General features: G+C 46.8%; 1 protein-coding gene across 1 annotated transcript in view; it reads left to right on the top strand.

Moving 5' to 3' along the window:
* DCC (DCC netrin 1 receptor) overlaps positions 1-23,575 on the top strand; it is a 587,525-nt gene that overhangs the window by 412,509 nt on the left and 151,441 nt on the right. Inside the window, exon 9 of the mRNA XM_063320711.1 lies at positions 7,176-7,330. Coding sequence (XP_063176781.1) covers positions 7,176-7,330 — 155 coding nt within the window. The remainder of the gene's footprint in view (positions 1-7,175; positions 7,331-23,575) is intronic.

Genomic DNA, 23,575 nt, shown 5'->3' on the forward strand with positions numbered 1-23,575 from the left:
CATCTTAATCTCCAACAATGTCCAGCTTTCTTCTATAACGATATAGACTTTTCTTCACTGAAAGGGTTGTCAAGCATTGGAAGAGGCTGCCCAGAGCAGCGGTGGAGTCACCATCCCTGGAGGTATTTAAAAGACAGGCAGACGTGGTGCTGAGGGACGTGGTTTAGTGGTGGTTTTTGTCAGTGTTGGGTTGATGGTTGGACTTGATGATCTTAAAGTTCCCTTCCAACCTAGACGATTCTACGATGGGAGCGGAGTAAGACAGAGGGGACAGACTTGCAGCATTCAGATCTCCATCCTGCATCACATCGTCTCCAGTTGTGACTAGTGTCTATGAAATAAGAACGACACCTCGCTGGAGCGTCAGGAACATCCGGAGACACATTGAGGGTTGTAAGGCAGTCAGGGAAGACACTAAGTGGCCATAGCAAAGTAACGGATGCAAAAAGAGCGATGAATGAGTTTGGCGGGATGCAAGGATGCTCAGCGGCTCCCTTGTCACTCCCAGTTTGGGTACCAAATTGGGATTCACATGGCTGAATCTGCGTCCTAACGTTTGTCTGCAGCCGATGCCACCAGGAGTAATGGAAGAGGGTCCTGTGCTGGACAGGAGGGTTCTCATCTCCTTAAGTTTATAAAGTGCTTTGAGATTTGTTGATGGGTATGAAGTGGCCGTGACGTGGCAGTGCTGGAGGATACTGTTGTAATCACATCTCATTTATTTTAATTGTCTTAAAAACCTCCGAGCTGCCGCACACAACTGGGTGAGTCGTATTCTAACTCAGCCTTTTCGTTTAGCACCGAGGAGAAAATACTGATATTCCTACACGAGGCCTTTAAATAGTGGGGTTTCTGAGATGAAAAAAGATGTCAGAATTGCTCACCCCCATTCCCTTACGCTTCAAAATAGTTTTTCTTCTAGAATTTTCGTGGTGCTGCTCGAAGTCCTGGGTACCAGCAGGATGCCTTAGTCCCATTCTCAACTAGATGCCCCCCTTCGTAAAGAGCCTCCTGCAGAAAACTCTGGGCTCGGAGATAAAATAACAAATAAATAGATAAAATAAAAATTCCACTACGCTCCCTCCAGCAAGAGACTCAAAATACCACCTGCGGTTTAAAACTTCTGAATACGCACCTGTAGGCTTGCAAACTTTCCGACAGACTGCGAGATAAAAGTAACGTAGTTTTCCTAAAAGGAAAAAAAAAACTTCCGTGGAATTTTTGCGTTGTTTATTGTTTACACATTATTTTTACAAAAGAGCTCTTTTCTGTTTAGAAAAAAATAAATATTGGGTTTGACATTAACCTCAGGGATGCGAAAGAATTGTCAGAGAAATTATTTGAAGTCCGGAGGAAGGCGATCTTCCCGGGTTGGAGAGCAGGGAGGATTTGGGTGACGGCGTCACCGAGGCCAACAGGACACAGGGGACACACAGCCATTTCAGGGACCATCTGGAAAAATATCCTCCTGTGGTTTTGAACTCTTCCGTAAGGGTTTTTCAGCTCAGCCCTTTGAAAGAAACCCCTTTTGGAAGCGATGGCGCTTCTTGCCGCGGCGTAATCACCAGAGCCCTTCTGATGGGATGCTCTTTCATCTTCGCACTCAGCTGGGCATCCCGCGTGGGATCAAACGGCTTCGCTCCCTGAGAAGGGTGATTGGAAAGAGCACTTAAAGGTAAAAGGCAAGTTGCTCAGAAAAGGATAAAACAAACTTTAAATCTATTAGGGAATAAATAAACAGCCAACCCCTACGCCCTGCACTCAGGGAAGCTACTGCTTGAGAAGAAAGTTTGTGTTTAAAAGAGAGATATTCTAGAATATCTGCTGATAATAGCAGGCTGTTGGTGAAAAAATGAGCAGAAACAGAGGATTTCATGTACAGGATCTGTTAGTAGAGATATAACTTGTAGTATACATTTAATTGTCCTTCTTTTCTGTTAAAATAGAGTGGAGTAGTAGAATATTAACGCGTGCGTTTCAATGGATGTCACTCTTCAAGGTATCGACATGTACACACATGCAAAGACCGTAAAAATCCATCGTGCCTTGCCAGAGAAGCGCTCCAGAAGAGAAAGAAACGTGTTTAAGTTTCATTTGATGTTATAAGCTCACTGAAAAAAAACCCCACTCTATTTTATGCGCCAGTAAGAAGGTCATCTGAAAGATGAAAAATGCAGCGTTCGCCCATGTAATGGGTAAATATCCAGCTCTTTGATTTGTTTCCCAGTTTACTGCTGGGACGCTGCCCAGGTGGTGAGCTCTTGGGAACGGGGCTGTCCTTGGGTGCTGCTGCATCTCCAGCATCTCTCACATCCGCCTGCTGTTGCAACTTTAATTAATTTTTCTATTTATTTATTTTTTTTTTAAGCTAGAGGATGCTCTTCAGGTGGGAGTCATTGGGTCCATCCCCATCTTTAAACCCCTTCCGAACCAACAGCGTTTGTGTCTGGATGTCGCCCCCGTTTAATTGCAAACGGATTTAGAGCGGCAGTTTTGTTTTGTTTGGAGCATTTGCAAAATGGGCCGGATGCGATATTTCAATCCGCAGGCAGGTTCCAGGTTTGATCGGATTTTGATGTCGAGATTTGCTCTCGGCCTCGCTCTTTGTTCCCTCTTCTCGTCCGTCTCCGCTGGTTTGCTTCTCAAGGAGCGAGCAGTGATTCACAAAGGCATTTTGATATTTATGCGGTAGCGGATTAGTCACCCCAAAGGAAGAGACGTTGTTTATTTTTACTGATTTGCTCTTGATCTATCTCTAAACCAAAAAAGCCAACTCCTCGATTGTAATCTCAAGGCGTATTTAATTACCTGTGCAGAGTTTTAAATGAAGTCTGCCTTCCCGGTGAGAATTTACACGGCTAAATTTAAAATTTAATTTACGATAAAAAATTCACTGTATTTATTGATAAATAAGGAGAAATATTTATATGGTAATGTATTTCTGTTTAGCATTTGAGATGAGACGCAACCCCCCAAAACACAGTTCAGTTTTTCATTGCAGCCTTTGAGATGTCAAGTTGGGTTCAATAGCGGGGCCTGATTTGTAGCTGTCCTTTTTGTTTGTTTGTTTTGTTGTTGTTTGTTTTTTTTTAAACTGACTAGTTTTTTTTTTCCCAATATAGGAAATTAAATGCTTTGATTCTTATTGTTTTATTTTTTAAAAAAAGTAGAAAGTGCCCCTGGAAATCAGCAGTATTACAGCTGAACGTAAACCCCTTTGATGAAGGGCTCTCGTGCAAGATTGGGATCCATTTTATTTTTAGTTGAACCTTCACTAGAACTTATTTTCAGTAACAAATTAAAAAGCGCGTAGATAGTCACAAGCAGCTAATGGATCTCCCGGTTTAGCTTCCTGCGTGTTGCGGGCTGAAGAAATGAAGCAAGGGACCACTTTAATTGAATACAAAAACCTCATATTTGATTAAAGCCTATCTTCAGAATTCCGCTGAAGTTCGAAAACATCATTCCCAGATGATCTATTTACATTAGTTTGGAGGTTTGCTTATTATAATCGAGGACTCTGTGTTATTTTGTGGGAGAATGATAATGGGAGATAAAAAAAAAAAAAAAAAAAATGGAACTCCAGGTAGTAAAATAGTAAAAGCCGGTCCATTTTAAAATTAATAGCGCTCATTTCACAGCAAGGAGCATTAACATGACTTGTCTTACTCGAAGTAACTAATTAGGTGTTTGAAACATTATAAAAGCATTTGTTACACACCTAAGAGATATATGGGAAGTGTAATTATCTTTTTTTTTTTACATGCTGATACCGTAATGTAACATGATCTTCAGTCACTGGAAATTACATGTCGAAGCCTCCGTTTTACAAGAAAGTGGATGACTTTAGTCAAGGTCTTTTATTTTTAGACTGTAATTTATGGCCAAGATGGGTTTGAAAAAGCAACCCCCAAATGTAAAGGTGCCCGATTCAAGGATGTGGGGTGCTTTTTAGGTGATTCCTGCGTTGCTGTAGCATCTGTAGCGCATTAACCCCTCGCTGGTAAGCAGGAAGGAGCACACGATGGGCTTTCGGACGTTGGTGGCACTCATCTCACCTAACTTCAGCTTGAGTGTGTGTCAGTGGGGCAGGTCACTGGAGCTCAAGGGAGAAAGACACGTTCTACAGCATCCATCCGAGGTGTTTGAGATGTCTATTTTACAAAGACAAATCTAGGGTTGTTACATTCACAAGGAGTTTTTTCTCTTTGCCAGCTGGAGGGTTTACGGTGTCACAGAAGACGTCACTGCCCGACCTGACATTGGAAGGTGGCTTGTTTAAACAAAAGGGATAATTTTTTCCTCACCAGTCATAACTACACTGCATATCACAGAAACCAGAAACAGTGGAGTCAGAGGAGATTTGATGGTTTGAAGGCGATGGACCCTCTTGAGCATCTGTGATAACCTGGGTGCCCAAATTCCAGAAACGTGTGAGCGGGAGCTCTGTGCCAGGAGAATAACCTGGGATTTCTGTCCCGTGCCAGGAAAATAATCAGATATTTCTGTCCCATGCCAGGAGAATAACCAGATATTTCTGTCCTATGCCAGAATAACCAGGTATTTCTATCCTGGTTTACTTATTCCTCTAAATGTCTATTATCTGGCTGGGTGGGCTGCTGGCCGTTCCCGTATCTCAACCTGTCCGGAGGGAATCCTCAGCCATTTATTTTGTTTTATTCCTCTTGATCTCAGACCTGGGGTGTTTGCTGGATTATTACTTAGTCTTTACTTAGGAAAATCTGGAACTTTTTTTAATACGGTCCATTTCTTGCCTTTTTTTCAAGTTACAAGATCTTGCACTGCCCTCTGGGCTTCTGGTGGTGCGTTTGGAAGATACTCCAGATCTGATAGATGGAAAACCACGCTGTAGGAAGTAAAACATAAAAAGGTTTAATTTCCTGGGTGCATTCCTGAGGTGCATGGAGGGAGCGCACTGGCTGGCCACGAACGGGGAAACTTCCCTCCGTGATTTTTAGCGTGGGCTGGGGACAGCCCAGAGTTTCTCCTGTTCAACGCTGCTCCCAAACTGGAAACCATTGAGTTGCCAGAGCGTAGGGTTGGACTTGAGTTAATTAACTTCGGAAACGTGTCTTTCTCTTGCTTTTTTTTTTACTGCTATTTTGGGATTGGAAGGTAGTCTTGTTGCTTTGCCATTAAAAAAAAAAAAAACAAAACCAAAAGATGTATACAATGAGAGAGAGTTGCCGCCAGTCCCGTCATCCTGCACATGGGAAGTCACTGGGCATATTTTGTTAGCTGTCCTACTACTTGTGGGTTCCTGCATCTTAAAGGGGTTATGAGAATATCGTAGCTGTTTGGTTCAGGTGTTCCTGGCCATCTGATCCCCCCACAGTACCGCTGCCTTCAGAGTCAATCATAGAATCGTCTAGGTTGGAAGGGACCTTTCAGATCATAGAGTCCAACCATCAACCTAACGCTGCCAAAAACCAGCACTAAACCGTGTCGGTCAATTGGTTACAAATCTATTGGAGCTGAGTTCATTGCAGCTGTGTTCTTACTCCTACAGCTTGAAAATAGAAAGCGGAGATAAGATGGAAGACAATAAAATTGGCCAAGTTGGGCAAGCCCAGCTCAGTTTGCAGTTGGAAAGAGCCAGTGTCCTCGTCAGGGAGCAGCAGCCAGCCACAGCTCCGCTTTTGCATTACCAAGTGCGACAGAAAGCCCTTCTGCAGAATCACAGAATGGTTTGTGTTGGAAGGGACCTTAAAGCCCACCCAGTGCCACCCCCTGCCCTGGGCAGGGACACCTCCCACCAGCCCAGGTTGCTCCAAGCCCCGGCCAACCTGGCCTCGAACACCTCCGGGGATGGGGCAGCCACAGCTTCTTCTGCTGTGACTTCTCAAATAGGATGGATAGTGGCTTAGGGACTTGGCAATGGAGACATTAAACTCCCGTTGTTTCTGCTAAGGGACGATCAGACCATTTTCCCCAGGGAATGTTCACTCAAGCTTTGTTCAGTCAATCCTTGGAGGAGGGCTGGAGCGATGGTGGATCCTGGCGCTCGGAGGGCAGGACCTTTCTTTGGTCTGAGAAACTCCATTTGGAGGAAATGTTCCCCAAGGGAACAATAATCTCCATTCCCTGAATTGCTGCTGTGCCTGTTGCAGCCCAGAGAACGGCAGCAACGCTACAAAAGGTTTGACAATTAAATTGGCTGTTGATTCAGTCTAAAATGATTTTTTTTTTTTCTGCAGCATGAAATCTACATTATTGTTGTTGTTGGCTTTGCAGAGGGCTTCTAGTAAAGGAGGGGAGCGAGGCACACCACCCATAATAAATCAGTTACAAAAGCAATTTTACCTACTTCTTTTTGCAGATTGCCCATGACATGACTGTGATTTCGTCCAATTTAAACCCTGCTTTACTCCTCGGGGATTGGTTTTTTCCCAGATAATCCCGCGTTAATGACCCTGGGGTCTGGGTCTTTCTCCCCGCTCGTTTTCTCCCATCCCTTCAGCTCAGATGCCCCTTTGGTTCTGGGCGCTCATGGCACCAGGAGAAATTCTGTGGCTCTTGCCCTGTTGGGGCGATGATGTCCTGCGCGTCTCCCTGGCCAGGGGCTGCCACCTCCCGGTGTCCGGGCTGTACCTTCACGCTGGAGACCACTGGAGACCAGGACTCACCACTGGGAGCAGCTGGTGGAGGAGCATCAATGGCATTTTTTGCCGTGGCTCAGGGATGGCAAACTGCTGGCCCAGTTGGGCAGAAATAGAAACGTGGCTGATGCCGGCAACGACGTGCGTCAGACCCCGGTTTTCATCAGCTGGGTGTTTACGCTCCAATATACAGCTCATTTCCTATATCAGGGATGCGTTCCTTTAGCAAATAGCCGTTTCTTTCCATCAGTTTTCCTTCTTTTGTTATATTAAGAACAGCAAAGAAGCAATACACTATATACCTTACGAAGTGTTAAAATATTTTAAGTCTTTTTTTTTTTTTTTTTTTGTAGCGCTTGCAGCGTTCCCAGTGGGCCCTATTACTTGAATTAGGCTTTTTAAAGTAAAACTCAAAAAAAACCCCATAGATAAACAAACCTCAAACTGAAGTTTGATAAGTAATTGTACCATCCAGGCTGCCAACTGCATAAATAAGTCATGCTTTAAGATCTAAATGCATTTTAAAATGGGCTTTTTTTTTTTTTTTTTTTTCAGGGAACGGGCCGTCAACACGTCTCAATCTGGGACGCTTCAACTTACCGTGGGCAACCTGAAGCCGGAGGAGACCTACACCTTCCGAGTGGTGGCGTACAACGAGTGGGGCCCGGGAGAGAGCTCGCAGCCGGTCAAGGTGGCCACGCAGCCGGAGCGTGAGTGTGCGCGGGATCGGGACCCCTTGGCGAGGGCGGCAGCGAGAGCCGTAGCCACAAACCGCAGCTCTGCGGTGCTCGCAGGGCCGCGGTGTGAGGTTTTCGTACAGCTCCTCTGAAAAAATACGGCCCTTACGTACAGTGAATAAAACCTTTCCTCGGTTTGGGCTGGTTTTGGCCGAGCATCTCAAGAGCAGCATATTGGTGGTTTGTGTCGTGACTTCGATGCTCACGCGTCCCATCTATTACGCGACAGCGCAAGTGGCACCAAAATCTACGCTGTGGTACATGAGGTGTTGGTTTTTTACTAGGAGACAAGATAAACTCACTGAAAGATACAAAAGTCTTTCCCCCGACGTAAACATTTTGGCTTATTGGTGTTTAAAACCAAATATTTTCTATTAGTTTACTGTTTAGCAGTAAGGTTTTTGTTTTTTTTTTTAAAATAAAAATCTTTGGAGCAGGTGGAACCTTTCAGCAGCCACTTTCCTCTTTCTGGACGTCTCATTTTATTATAAACATTTGCTCATGTCTGTTGTCCGGAAAGAAGAGATGTTTCTTCTGGTTGAGTTTGTCCCGTTGCAGTCTTTCTTGGGTGGAAGGGCCGTTGCAGGGAGAGGATTGGGACATCGTTTGAGCCCTCCTATGGCAAAATTAATTTTTTCAGAAGAATCGGCCCTAAAAATGGGACTGGTATCTCCTTGTTAGCCCAGAGGTGGGTGCTGGGTCTCACCCTGGTGGGCGCTGGAGTGCTTTGGTGAGCCACGGGGGGGTGATGGTGGGATGCTGAGCTGCTTTTACACTCCGTCGGTAAATCCCTGCCAGAATCCGCTCCCCCTCTGTAACAAAGCGGAAAATCTGATGCTTACCAGAAGCACAGGAACTGTTTTACATGGTCACACGTCGCCAGGGACAGAAATTTCACTGAGAGGCAATATTTGTCTGAAAATTCCTCGTTGTGTTGAAGGTACCAGCTGGTAAACCCTGAAATGTCTTTTCTTGATTCGTTTGCCGCAGGTGGCTCATTGCTGGGAGCAGGGAGAGGAGGTGGAAATGGTTCTCCCCGGGGGGTCTGGAGGGGAAAGAGGAGCTTGGAAGCAAATCCTAGGATAAGACGAGCCTCCGGAGGTTGCTTTAAGGTGGCTTTTGAACTGTTCAGTTCCTTTTCCAGTGAAGCTGAGCCCCAGGAAAGGCGTCTATTAGGGCCCGTGGGAGGATGCGTGACGTCCCCTGACCAGGCGTGGGATGTTGTGAGCGAGGGGAAAATGGACCTTTCAACTTAGATTATGCCGTGATTTTACGTCTATAGCTTTATTTATCACAAAACATGAGTTTTCCTCCCTGTCGTCGCTTCCCAGCCTGCCAAGAGCAGTGTCGTTAGTGAAATACCACCCGAGACAGGTAACGCTCTGTTTTTCTGGGTGGCCTTGCGTTTTCGGTACCTCTTCAATTCCCGCTCTGAGATTGCGCCGCCGCTTACCGCGCTCGTTTGCGGTTACGCTACTGCCGTCTGCAGACACGAGCAGGGTTGTATCCTCCCCCTTTTTGGGAGAAATAAGTCTTGAAAGCCAATTTATGAATGTGAACCTTTTGAAAGTGAGGCGTTAAGTAACTAACCGTCAGCATCATTTAGCTGTCAGTAATTTGTCCCCGCTTAGACGCACACGCACAAAAGCGCATATACGCATTTCTCTGTGTGTTTGTATTTTATATATGTAATGTATCTATATATTTACGGCAGTAAAATAACATTTCAATCTGGAAAATGCCTTCCCCCTCGCAAAACCCCGGTGAAAAGCAGGCACCGCTACCCCCTGCCATTACCGTCTGAAGCTGCCACCGCGCAGTTACTGGCTCCGTTTCGTGTGTAGACATTGGGAATATCTTTCCTATTTTAATAACTTCAAGATTTCTCTAACGTGTCAAGTTTGAGCATGGGGGAAATATTGCTTTCCATTTTTCTTTTCCCCCTTTTTTTTTTTTTTTTACTGTTGACCAAATTATCTTATCATTTTGAAAGCAGTCCTGGGAGGCAGTCAGCTTCCATGCGGCTGTCTTTTAGAGCATGCTGTAACTATTGTACAATAAATTACATGGCTGCACATAAATTGAATTTCCACATTATTTGAAAATATCAGAAGTATTATGCAATCTGGCATTGTTAAAGAAGAAAAAGCTGATGAAAAAGGACATCTGAAATTCATGTCTGTCGGCGCCTGTTTCTGAAAGTGCATACATTTGCTCAATAATCAGTTTTAAAAGATCAACAGAACAAGTTCCAGCTATTTGAAATAATCATCCAGAATGTATGGGCTGGATTTATATGAAGGTTTTTGTCCCCAGATTAACAGACAACCCCCCCACACTTTTTTTTTTTTTAAAGTATACTACAACCCCTTTTTCTCTGCCTTTATGGTATATAATTTCACTACAGTATTATCGGCCCGGATTTAAATCCCTGCCTGCTTAAGCCATGTCTAATCTTTTCATACCACATGTGGCGACTTTGTGAGTTATTATTTTGGCTCCTCAAGATGCTGTGAAAGCGGCTTGGTAGCAGGGGATAAAGAAACGCATCTATTCTCGCCAGGAGGATTGGAATTGTCCATCCGAGCTTTGAAAGCTGTTCCCTGCTGTGGGACCAGCTCCCTTCTTTTTCACCGCCCTTATGAATTAAAACCGGTTTCCTTAAGAAGTCTGTGTCTCCGGGATGTGTGTATTAGTTGGTGAAAGAGGAGATGAAGAGGAAAGCGCGTTGCCGTGCCCCAGAGAAACTTGACGGCATCGCTCCAGCCTCGGAAAGTCGCCTCTTCTCATCTCCCTTCCATGGAATAATTCAGCGTGCGCTGACGTCTCAACTTCTGCCCGAGCATCGTTAGGGGCTTTGTTAAGGGATAATTAATTCCCGTACCCTTCTGAAGGTAGGGCAGTATTGCTGTACCTACTGAAGAGAAGCCCGGCTGCGTGCCCCTATGTCTCCCCCTCTCCTGCGCTGTCCTACGAGGGGCAAATCTCTGACACCCCCACCCCGTGGTTGCCCCCAAGGTGGGGAGCAGCGGGGAGGAGCCGAGCTCCCCACCCCGATGGCCTGAAAATGGAAATTCTGAAACAAATAGAGAGATTTGTAGGGGATTTATGTAGCGAGGGCAGTGTTTTGCAGCAGCTATAGAGGGTCTCCTACTTGCCTAGGAGACTTGGGTGGCCTTGTTCACCGACATCCACCCCTGCCTAAATACTTCCGGAATTACTTTCAATTCCCATTGGAGGCCAGCGCATCTAGCCTCAGAAATTAGTCCCTTTCTCGTTTCAGAATTTCATAATTTTTTTTTGTGGTTATGGTGAGGAAGCATTTGTATTATTTCTTTTCTCGTTTGATCGCTGACTGGCTGCGCCTGAATTTTCTCGCCAAGACAAATAGCACCAAAAAGCTACCATCGGTACTGCATTAAAGCAGTTGCACCAGAAGCTGTCGAAGTTTCTGGTTTTAGTGTGGTTGTTTGTTTCTTTGTTTTTTCCCTCTCTAAGTTTGTCAGTGGAGACAATATTCTTCGAGGTTATTGCCCAGGAAACATTAAAAAGACAGGGACAAAATTTCACCTGCAGCCTCTTTTAACACACATTTCTTCTACAAATGTCAAAAGCGCATAGAAAATTACAAGGCCATTAAAATCAATGCGGTGAAATTCCATGTCAAAAAGCAAGGGAAGGGGGGGATGTCTTTAAAGCCCACGTGGATGACAATTTTATCAAGCAGTAGGCAGGTCCATAGATGTTGATCTGCACAAATTAAGTTTGCAAAGTAAACGTGTGCTGGAATAATTGAATTTTTCTGAAGACTTGTATCAGACCCGTCCGTTTTAGACACCGAGGCAGAGACGGTGCCCGATTGTCACCTCTCCGGGCTGGCCGGGGTGCCCAAGCAGGGCTGGCCCCTGCCGCTGTTGGATGCCGAGTATTTCAGAGGGCCCTGGTGCCCCCTTTGCTCCCTGCTCTGCTATTTTGGGTACCAGTTTCAGTCACAAGGATGATAATGTTGTTACTATAAATGATGCTGAATGAGCTCATGATGGTCAGGGTCTTGCTGAAATGAGAGCCCTGGCATGAGTTTGGGCAGGCGCTGCAGGTTATCCATAAAACCTCCCATGGTGGATCATTGAAGCTTCTTGGTTTCTCCATCCCCAAGACACAAATAATCGATGTTGAGAAAAGATGTTTCCAGGTCCCTTCCAGCCTGGGCTATGCATTGAGTCCCTGACTTTCCGTCACTCCCAGGTACAGTTAGTCTGTCCACGCTGCTTAAACCATAGCCATCAGTGGCAGGGATTTCCCTTTCCATCCTGTACTGATGTAACAAAAATTAATAATTTTTAACAGGCCTGCAGCTAGTCCCATCTAATGAGGGAGCCATGGGCTCCATCAGGAGCCTTCTCCGCCGCGGCCCGTCCCGCGTTGGCTGTCACAGTGGTGGACCGAGGACGCGAAGCTCCTGCTCTCCATATATCAGTTTACAGCAACATTACATACGTTATTTTAAAGGAAAAAAAAGTCTCAGCCGGAGTCTGCATTCTCGCCCTGCCAAATTTTGTGTGTAGAAAAAGATGCTCAGAATAAGGAATGGCCGCGTTGGTTTTGGGCAGCGTCTGTTTTGCAAGGCGCAGGGGTACTTATATATATCTATTATATATCTTTCATCCATTTATCAATATACGCAAGAGCTGGGGCAGGCAGAAACGCGAGCGTCTCCGGTGCAGTGCCTCGGCAGTGAATTTTTCTTGTCATTTGATGAAAGGGCGAAGCAGTCCTGAAAAATGCGTTCTGTGGAGTCATTAATATCCTCCTCATTTGTGTGTATTCTTCCATAATGGCTCAGTGAAATACACCCTGGGGTAACTTCATGCCATTCGTGCATGGTTCTTTAATTTTACGAGTAATTTATGTGGAGCATCGGGAGGTGGGGCGGGGAGGGGGGGGGGAGGTTTTCAATTGCTTTAAATTTTAATGAAACGTATCTTCTTGTCTAAAAGTTGGGCAGACCTAAAGGAAAAGGTGGTGGCGTCTGTTTTTCTGTCCGTCTTTGAGTCCTGCTTCCGGCTTCCCGTCCACTTTGTCGATTTTGGGCGTCTTTTTCGTGAGAGAAAAGAGCTGGTTTCGGGCTCAACGCTTGGAGGAGGCTTCACGTTGCGGGAGGTTGTTGCAGGAGCAGGGTGAGGTCTTGCTTTAGCCTGGTCATGGGGACACCGGTGGTGTCCCCAGCCACGGATCTGAGTATCCTTAGAGCTCTCCTCTGCAACGGAAAATAGGAATTCAGATCCCCTGAATGAATTTTGTCGTTTGTTTCCCGTGCTTTTGTTTTTACGCCGGGTTTAATTTCGAAGAAAGCAGAAATTTATTTTTATTTTGTGGGGAATCTCAGCCATTTTCCCATGGCAAGCGATCAGCCTGCTCTCGCTCCCAGCTCCCGCTCCCAGCTCCCGCTCCCAGCTCCCGTTCCCAGCTCCCGTCCTCTTCTGCCACCTCGGGGCTGGGTCTGAACGTGCCCCGGGGGGTGGTCAGCCCGGAGTTTGCTTTTTAAATACATTTAAACTGGAGTCAGGGCTGTTAGCATTGGTGATTGAGATTAAGGATCACCTCCTGCTATTTTATTCTTCAGACTCTGGTTAGTTTTAGTGCCATGGCCTTCCCCGCCCCCCCACCCCCGTTCTATTTCCCCTGGAATTTCTAGTTTCTCTTGTGGAAGAAAATGCAGTACTTCAAGCCAGATTCAGTGACTCCGTCTGCGCTTACCTGCCAAATATTTGGTTCCCCGTGCGTCATGGGGAGGCTGATTAAGACTTTCGTAAAGGCAGTTTGCAATAAGGAGATACAAGGAGGGATCAAATAAGAGAAAAATGAAAATTTATATTGTGCTGCTTCGTAGAGACTTTTGAAAAAAGTTGCGAAGAGGAGGAGAGGAAAATATTCAGCACATCTATCTTGGAGCTTAGATTGGTTCTCGCCTCCTGTTTAAGCAGCAAAAAAAGGGGCCAGGTGAGAATGTGGTCAGTTCTTCCCAGCATTTCTGCAAAACTCACCATGATCAGAAGCTTCAAGCTATTTACTCGGTTGAAAAATTTACGCCTTCCCAAGTCATCTCCATCACCGAGAGCATTTCCACCCTGCGGTGGTGCCACCCCATTGCCTTCTTGTCTCAGCTCGGTCCCTCCTGCGGCCAGGTGCCCTCTGAAGGGCACCTGATTAAATTCTTACTGAATTTTTACTTGACAGATAGTGCTACCTCCAGAAGCTCTCTGGAGTTGAAGTTTCCAGCTGGCTCGTGCAACGCCCCTGAGCAAGGCGTTTCATCCCCGTACATCGTCATCCCTTTGTTCTAAAATGGGCAAAATGGTGAAGACAGGTGGGAATCTTCATCCCCTGTAGGTGTCTTGCAAACCCTTCTTTTCTCTGAGAGAGGAGGGCGGATTCTGGCTCATTAAGAGCAGGAGAATTTGTTACCACCTCGGTAGACTAAGAGTTAAATTAAAAACCCAATAAAGCCCAGAAAGTAAAAATGTTCATTTTCAAACTGCCTTGGGTTCAATTTAAAGCGCCACGAATTGCTTGCTGTTCATCATTCATCTTAATTAACTGAAATAATGCAGTCAAAAGCTTTTCTTTTGGGGGTTTTGTTTGGTTGATATTTTTTTTTCCTGACTGGCTCTTCTGCCTTCTTTGAAAAGCATCCGTCTCATTAGAAAGTTGCATTGCTGTATGAAACATGATAATTAAAATTGAATTCAAATGACTTTGCATCCCGTTTGTGAGACCTGCTTAGGTCTTGGTGTCCTCAGTTGCGCAGGGGAAGAGCCCCGGTAGATGAGAAATACATATTATTTCAGATGTAGACACTGAATCCTTCCTACCGCAGTCGTCAGGAGGTATCTCCATGGCTTCATGCTTAGGGTGGAATTGCTGGTACAAGACGAATCAGTGCCAGGTTCAGGTGTTGTTTTCCTGTAGATTTAGATGAGGTATTGGGAAGAAATTGTTTGCTGTGAGGGTGGTGAGCCCCTGGCCCAGGTTGCCCAGAGAAGCTGTGGCTGCCCCATCCCTGGAGGGGTTCAAGGCCAGGTTGGCCGGGGCTTGGAGCAACCTGGGCTGGTGGGAGGTGTCCCTGCCCAGGGCAGGGGGCGGCACTGGGTGGGCTTTAAGGTCCCTTCCAACCCAAACCATTCCGTGATTACTGAGGTTGCCACTATACCAGAAAGACTTCCTCTTCTCAGACACATACTCATCTTTTTATACCTCCTGGAAAAGAAGATTCAAAAATAAAAAATCCTTTGGCTTTGGTAGGTTTGAAAATTCCTCTGACCCTCCTCATTCCTGAGAGGTGTCGAGATGTTCTTGCAGAAATCTCTGAAAGTCCCGGCATCGGCTCCCACGACCTCCATGAGAATTAGAACAGAAGCAGTAAAAAGCTGTTGTGTTTTCTTTCCTGGTGCTCCGGAGGGTTTGGCCTGAGGGAGTTTCTGAGGACAAACCCATCCTGTTTCCCTCAGACAGTATTTATTTTTTACCAAAAACATTTCTATTTATGCTTACTTCTTCTTTAAAACTATTTTATGTTTTTCATCGGACTCTTTAAATACAGATTGCGGTTAGGCAGAGCGCGGCAAGGACCAGGGGTTTGGGGTTTGGGTTTTTTGGGAAATCTTGGGAAAATTGAGAAATTTTCTGATGCTGGAGTCTGTTATTGTATTTTAAACTACAGCAAAACCCATTCTTGATCGCTCTCCTTTTTTTCCTTTAATGAATTTAATATATTTCATTCTGTTCTCCGGTCTAGAACAACTGTGAAAAGCTTACGCCAAAATCCATGTGACTAATTTAAAAGTTATTTAGAAAAAGAACCATTTCAGTTTGAAAACATCATTACTGGATGTTTCAGCATTATGGAATTACTTCACTTCGTTTTTCTCGCTAAGCAGAAATTGTCGCGTTTTTTTTTTTCCAAATGTTTTGATGTCTGTGAAGACCGTGTTTACCAGAAATAATCTGCTGGGGTGAAAATATTCCAAATGCGTTAAATGAGAAGAGGGATTTTCCATTTCGGAGGTTTGTCTGCGCCGCACGCTCCTTGCTTTCAGTGCGTCGTGGAGGTGGCCGATGGGAGGGATTGGGTGCTTGTCACCTAATCGTTGCTTTTTATAAATAATGAGCTTCGCTGGTGAGAGGGATGTTGTAATTCTGCTCCGGCTTCGCTGAGACGCGAAGGCGCCATTATGCCAAGTAAAACACTTTGCTTCGACTGACTTGCCGAGAAGGAGCAGAAAATTAAAGCCACTTTTATCTGAAAAAAATGAAAATGCAGAGCAGGTGAGCCTGTCTTAATCAACTATGCAAATCGAGGCGATGCATCGTTTGCATGAAATCTCCATATTTCTATGCAGACTGTGATGCAGAGGCACGCTGGCCCTGCCTGGATCCCCCTTGACTCGGTGTAGGACAGACGGACAACCCCTGGCACCCCTTACCCCGCCGGATGAAGATGTCACCTTGCCGCTATGAAATATGTTGTAGTTGGAAGCTCTTTTGCACCAGGGTCCGTTTCCTTCATCCTTATGTCCCTCAAGGGAGGGTTTTGATGCCGCAGTCCTCGGGCAGCGTGGCCGTCCTTCCCCACTCGCTGCTGGTGGGACACAGGGTGGTGTGTCCCCAGCCGGACGGGGCAGTTTGCTTTGGCTCTGTCGGATCCGTCCCTGGACGAGAGCACTGGCGTGTTCGCTTTGCTGAGATTCATCCAAAAAGCTCTGCTGGGATAGGTTTGTCTCCCTTTCCGGAAAAAAAGTGGCGATTGAGGCGAGTGGTAATGAGCTGGAAATGAAATAAACTTCACCGAGCTTAATTTGCGCACTGGGAAGAAACCTGCTCAGTGCCTCCAGCTGATCCAGTGCCACCACATTGTACGGAATCATAGAATTGTCGAGGTTGGAAAGGACCTTTCAGATCATCAAGTCCAACCATCGACCCAACACTGACAAAAACCACCACTAACCCATGTCCCTCAGCACCACGTCTGCCCGGCTTCCGGGGATGGTGACTCCACTACTGCCCTGGCTGAATGGTGGTACAAAGCTCTTCTCAACTCTTTTCATCAGAAACAAAGCTGTCTCTATAGGGAGACGGGCTTTATTTGTAGGACACCCATTGTCCAGAGACCTAAATGATGATCAAGGCCGTTTGTGCTGTGATTTCTACAAAATTAAGGGAGGGACTAGACCTGAGACAGAAGACAGACTCTTGAACCTCTGCTGTTGAGCAAGGGATGTTCTCCAGCCTACTATTCCTAGGAATCATGGAACCATAGAAACGTTTTGGTTGGAAGGGACCTTAAAGACCATCCAGTCCCAACCCCCTGCCCTGGGCAGGGACACCTCCCACCAGCCCAGGTTGCTCCAAGCCCCGGCCAACCTGGCCTTGAACCCCTCCAGGGATGGGGCAGCCACAGCTTCTCTGGGCAACCTGGGCCAGGGGCTCACCACCCTCACAGCAAACAATTTCTTCCCAATATCTCATCTAAATCTCCCCTCTTCCAGTTTAAAACCGTTCCCCCTCGTCCCATGGCTCCCCTCCCTGCTCCAGAGTCCCTCCCCAGCTTTCCTGGAGCCCCTTGAGGGACTGGAAGGGGCTGGAAGGTCTCAGTGGAGCCTTCTCTTCTCCAGGCTGAACCCCCCCAGCTCTCTCAGCCTGTCCTCCCAGCAGAGGGGCTCCAGCCCTCCCAGCATCTCCGGGGCCTCCTCTGGCCCCGCTCCAACAGCTCCGTGTCCTTCTGCTGTTGGTGCCCCAGGGCTGGAGGCAGCACTGCAGGCGGGTCTCCCCCGAGGGGAGCAGAGGGGCAGAATCCCCCCCCTCGCCCTGCTGCCCACGCTGCTGGGGATGCAGCCCAGGCTGCGGGGGGTTTCTGGGCTGCCAGCGCACATTGCTGGCTCATGGAAGGGTCAAATCATTTAAAAATTCAGGTAGGTCCCTTGGCCCCTTCCATGTTGGTTGTCTCCTTGGGATATCCAAGCCCATCACTGTCACAGAGGTGTTTGATTGACCATCCAGCTCTGCTCCCATCCGGGACTGGGGTGCTGCCATCACCGGGGGGGCTCAGCTGCAACCGCTCTGGTCCTCTGCAGCTGCACAGCACCAGGAGAGGGAGAAGGTCAGAGAGAAGATGTCCTATAAACCGAGCTGCCGCCGAGCGTTTCTCAAGTAGCTTGGGATGTAGGAATTGAAATTCTGTCTCAGTTCCGTTTGACAGGCATTCATCTTTGTTTTATCTGGCCCTTTCTTCCTACCCCAGAAATCTTGCAATATAAATAGGTAAGATAAAGAATGGGTAGGAGATATATTATTATGCCATTTTATGGGAAGGAAATTGAAGCATAAAAGCACTAAATTATTTATCCGAGCTCCCTCTGGAAGCCTGAGCCAGGGCCGGGATTGCTGTAACCTATCTTTCTGCGCGCTCTTTCTCAAAATAAAAGGTTGAATTTCTGTTCCCTCTTGAAGTCAATAGGAGTTGCTTTTTCGCTCGGCGGCCGCTGTCGTTTCGCCTAAGTGCATAGCGGGGCCTCCAGCCCTCGGAAATGCTCTTCCTTTCAGAAAGCTTTTCCTTCCATTTTTTCAGACCTCAAAACAAACGCAGGGCGTGTTTGGACACCCTGAAGCAGATGGATTTGGTAACAAAAGCTCGTTTTCGAAATGAATTTCTCTCGCTGACCGGCAGCTACTTCTTCTCGATGACGTTATTTGAGTGTTTGCGTTTGCGCCCCGTGTTTGCTTTTAAGTAGCTTATTGACATTAGTGAAATCTTAATAAATTTTGATTGACAGACAGATTTTCTCCCCAGTGCAAACCATTACAACAGACTACTTCTTCCTCTGTCTGCAGTTTCTGCCTTCCCTGACACAAATACAGCCCGTCGGCATTTTGTAATAATAATAGCAGGAAAACATAGGAAATATCGTTGTCTTTCTGAGTTTAGTAGCGAGGCGAACAGGTTGGTTTGATTCCTAGAGCTGTACACGGTGATACATGCTGAAATGTTTGCAAGTCCGGCAAAAGAAGTTTGGGAGTGGAAACGCTGGGTACTGAAGATACTTTTAAAAGTTTCTTCATTAATTAAGAGCCTGTATAAGTGTTGAGCTGCGTCTGCTGCCACTGTCTTACCCATTTTTGGCCAGGTTTTTATGTGGCAAGAAGATAACACCATCCTCCCGCCTGCCTCTTGTTCCAGACTTCCTAGAGTTTGTATTGTGGCGTTGTGCCCTGCTGCCACATTCGGGGGCCTGAGAGATGCTCGTGTCCCTGTCCTCCCCCCCGGGTTCCTGCCGCTCCCCAGCAGGAGGGTGGAGAAGGACGCGTTCCCACACCTCCTCTGGTACAGGCAGCTCCAAGGAGGCGCTTTCCCTTGGCTGCAGAGTTCGGAGCTGAGCTACCTCCATCACCTGCCATTTGGTGGCACCATCCCTGGTCCCCTGTTCCTTAGCAAATCAAAGAATATTGGTCACCTGGGCACAGGTGGCCAAGAGGGCTAACAGCATCCTGGCCTGTGTCAGGAACAGTGTGGCCAGCAGGACTGGCACAGTGACCCCTGTACTGGGTACTGGGGAGGCCCCACCTCAAGGGCTGTATCCAGTTTTGGGCCTCTCAGGACACTAAAGACAACCTTGAGGTGTTGGAGCATGTCCAGAGAAGGGCAGTGGAGCTGGTGAGGGGTCTGGAGCACAAGTCTGGTGAGGAGCGGTTGAGGGAGCTGGGGGTGTTCAGCCTGGAGAAAAGGAGGCTGAGGGGAGACCTTCTCGCTCTCTGCAGCTCCCTGAAAGGAGGGGGTAGCCGGGGGGGGTCGGTCTCTGCTCCCAAGGAACAGGCGATGGGACAAGAGGAAACGGCCTCAAGTTGCACCAGGGGAGGTTTAGGATGGATATTAGGAGAAACGCCTTCACCGAAAGGTTTGTCAAGCATTGGAAGAGGCTGCCCAGGGCAGTGGTGGAGTCACCATCCCTGGAGGTATTGAAAAGCCGGGCAGACGTGGTGCTGCGGGACGTGGGTTAGTGGTGGTTTTTGTTAGAGTTAGGTTGATGGTTGGACTCGACGATCTCAAACGTCTCTTCCAACTTAGACCGTTCTACGATTCTCTATTGGATTCACACATCTGTGGTGCACAGCTGGGCACCACGTGAAGACTTAAAGGGAAAACTAATGAAAACCAGAAGACTCTGTGAAAATACAAGTGACAGCTACTTCCAAAAGCTGGCTCCATCGCCAGCTCTTGTGGACGGCACTGGAGGCGGCCGGGCCGGTCCTGCCAAACAACTGTCACGTCTTCAGAGCGTGTCCAGCGTGGGGAAGCAGGTTTTGCTGTGTTAATAATTACGCTGCCTGCAGGCTCTCTGAAGTTGCATCTTTGCGTGCAGCGTGGAACCAGATTTTAATGAAAATATCGTTAAAGCTGTTAACTACAGAGAAAGAAGGGGGAGGGCAAAAATCAAAGGCGCAATCAAAGCATGCACTCTATTATCAATAACTGCAAGTAGCTTCATAAATGTTTTCTGTCTGAAATGTTTTCAGTGCAGATCAGCAGAGAAGCAGCTGTTGAAACAAAAAGCGAAATGTAATAACAAGAACATTTTAATCGTTGCATCTCATTAAGGGGAGGGATGAAGCGCTAGGGAAAACGTTTTTAAAAAGCAGCTTTCATGATGGAGACGGCTAGGAAGCCCAACTCAGAATTACCAGGCGTATTTCTTTAAAAACACAGAGTTGGGATAAGTGGTTTTGTTTTCCTTAGGAAAGTGTGGTGGTGATAGGTGCCCGGTGGTGCGCGGTCTCTCCTGGGAAGCTTTAATGCAAAGGTTTAATGCTTTCTTCTACCTGAAAGGATTCAGAGCATGAGTGCCTTGAATGGCACTTCTGGTGCAGGAGCATCATGACCATTAGGCGGGAGGTTGGTTTGGACTATAGGCAGCAAAAGTCAAGACCCCTGGGACCAGAAGAAGAGAGAAAAGAAGCAGGACCATCATCCTTTCACCTCATATTTGGGCATTCAACTTCAAGGTGGTGTCTAGGACTCTCTTGTCCAAAGGTTGTCATGCAAACTTCTGCATCCAGACACCTTAGAGCTCGAGGCCGGAACCCATCGATAGATCTGGAAGAAGGCTGGTGTCTTGCGACAGAGCTTAAGGCACCGGTCCTGGGGTCACTGAATTCTTTACCTGCTGGAGCTGCACTCATGATGTTCAGGTGCCCCTCTCCCCGCTCTCCAGTGGGGCTTCGGTATGAACCAAATTCCCACCGGCACAGGCAGGGTGGCCTGAGGTGCAGAAGGCAAAGCTTCAGAGACTTATAAAAATGTCAGGTTTGAGAAAGCGATGTAGCATGTTTAGGCAGTTGCCAAGCAATTTTTGACATAGTTGCGTGCGTTCCTATTTTAGGCACTTGTCTTTTTCTTGTATCTTATTAACTGTTATTATCAGAAGTTTAACTGAACAATAGCAAAGAGGAGATCTCTGTGGAAGAACAGCGAAGGCTCGTGAGAGTAGAAATTGTGTTCCTGCAGGTTTTGAGGAGCAGTCGACTACGTGGAGATCTGGTTTTATGCAACTGAAAATGAGCGGGGTCAATACCAGCGTCTGTCAGTAAGGTGTACAGAGGTGCCACCGCTTTCTGCTCCTACAAGAAATCAAACTCACCGGGTTACTAGAGTTCTTAAATCCCTCATACCCTACAAGTGGCCAGGTCTTCCCAGCAGTCGTTGCCCACCTCAAGCTGTGAAGCCCTCCTGCCGAGCTCCTCTGGGTCTGGTGGCCCCCAAGTCAAGCTGCGTTGACTCAACTTGTGCCATCGTATCCCAGAGGTATGAATCTGGCGTTTCTCCTGCTAGAGGCTCTCAGCTTGCCCCGTGCGTGTGGTGCAGCAGCCGGGACAGGACATGCATCCCTAGAGGTGTTCAAGACCAGGCTGGATGGGGCTTTGAGCAACCTGCTCTAGTGGGAGGTGAACAAAATGATCTTGAAGGTCCCTTTCAACCCAGACCATTCTATGATTGAAACTTTTCTGATTCTATGTGCAGCAATGTAAGACGGAGATGTGAATTATGGACGTTCTCTGGAGGCCCTTCACCTGTGGCCAACTGCACACGACCTCTTTGGGTTTAGACAGACTGCTGGCAGGAGGTTATCTCCCAAAATAGCCTATAGTCTGGAAGATTTGAGAACTGATGGAAGATTAAACGCAAGCGATACCATTTATGTAGAGGACAACCCACTTTGCTGGGGCCAGCTTAGATTCGAAACACAATGAATCTGTTGGGAACACAGGTACTTACTTCTGCAATAGTATATACCAAAAATCAAGGTATGTATCAGGTGCATACGGTAAGTGTCGTCTTTTAGCCCTGGCCATATTGTCTTTGGGGCCGTGTGGGACGCGTTCTTGCAGCACAGTGCGGATACAGCGATTCACCCTGGTAATGAAAGAAAGGGAGGTAAAATCAGCTTTGGGGAAAAGAAATAAAACAAAGCATCGGACCGTTTCTGGCTTCGGGCCTGATTGCCTTTGCCGCTACTGAATAGGAGTCATTCCACCAAATAACCCCAAAAGCAGCAGTCGTGAGAGCAGCGTCAAACTCTTTGCAAGCCGCAGTGGTAGCTTGTATTTGTGAAGCAGTCCTGAGCCGCTGAGCCCATCTCTCCTGGGAGCGAAAGAGCGTTCTCAGAAGAACATGGAGTTTTTGGAATATCTGGAAGCATTACGTGGAGCCCATGGTAAAAAAAAAACCAAAACGCATCAATCCTCTTCCTGCCCTCTTCCCTTTGTCCCTTTTTGCCTTAGAGAAAGGATGCCGTTAGTTGTGAAAGGCTGACATTAGAAGAAACATGATTTAACATCTTGTTTTAATGGAATGTAAAGCAGTTCTAAGGCCTCTCCGCTATTTAGAAAAAACAGAATGTAGGAAAAGATTTAAAACGTAATGCCAATTTTCGCGAGATTATTATTTGACAGAAGGGATCAGGAGAGATTATTAAATGCTTTGTGTGCACTGAAAATACTGAGACCTTAAGCACATTAGAGCGTCTGTCAGAAATACGGAAATCGAACAAAAAGGAAAGCGGGGCGAAGGAAATAAAAATATTTTAAGTGTCTCTACGCTGCATCTAAACCTGAAATTGCACTTAAAGGCGATTTGCGGTTTGTTGATGCCTTTCTCCCATGGCCATCCCTGCTGCGCGGCAGCGGGACGGGTCCAGGGAGCGCGGGGTCGGGCAGTTACGGATTTACAACAAAAGAGCTGTTAGTGTGAAACCGCCTCGTAACGGGGATGTAACTTTGCGGAAAGGCTGTTCCAGGGCCTGTAATGCTGTTATCTGCCGGCCGCACAATAGCTTGTGAGTTTGTTTTATGCCACGGCGCGCTCCCTGGTGAAAGTAAAAAAGGTACTATTTGGTGTCGAAGATTTTCAGAAATAACCCACTTGACCTTTACGTTTTTGCCACAATTCTTTTTTTTTTTTTTCCCTCCCCAGTTTTCCCCGAGTTCAGGACGAAGGCGCAGATAAGCTATAGATATCCTCGTCTCCAAACATCGGTTACTACGTGCAGGGACTGATTTTCTCGTACTGCTGGTAGTTACGGGAGTTTATTAAGCTTTTTTAGCTCTTTTAATGAGTGATTTAAGCTGACATCCAAAAGCGTGATGTAGTTGATGTGTGATAATTTGCTCTCAGGGTGAAATTGGAGCGCTTGAAGGCAGAGTCTGTGTGACGAAAGCTGACCGAGTGTGGTTTCCTTAACAATTCTAAGGGATTGTTTTGCGTTGTGGTTTAAAGAGGGGTTGGGTGCTTCTTCGCCCGCCGGCACGATCCCGACTCGAGGCTCAACCTATTGCAAACCCCTCTCTCTTTTCAGAACTAAGCAAAGCACGTCATAGTTTTAAGGATGGGATATTTTAACGCTTTTAGCGTCGTTATTTGGTTTGTAAGATGAGCTTGCTACAGCCCTGCAATTTCTGTAACTGCTGGGCACCACGCGAACGCAGAAATGTTATTTGAGAGAGTAGAACGGTGGCTACATATTACCAGTGGAGCTTTATACTCCTGAGGTCTAACTTGTAAAGGGAAATGAGGGTTTGCAGATGATGGAATGACGCAGGTTGGATGATGGTCACGCCCCGGCTCAAAGCAGGGTCAACTCTGAGATGAGCCCAGTTGCCCGGAAGAGCTGC

The sequence above is a fragment of the Chroicocephalus ridibundus genome, chromosome Z (genome assembly GCF_963924245.1).
Source record: "Chroicocephalus ridibundus chromosome Z, bChrRid1.1, whole genome shotgun sequence".
Taxonomy (NCBI): domain Eukaryota; kingdom Metazoa; phylum Chordata; class Aves; order Charadriiformes; family Laridae; genus Chroicocephalus; species Chroicocephalus ridibundus.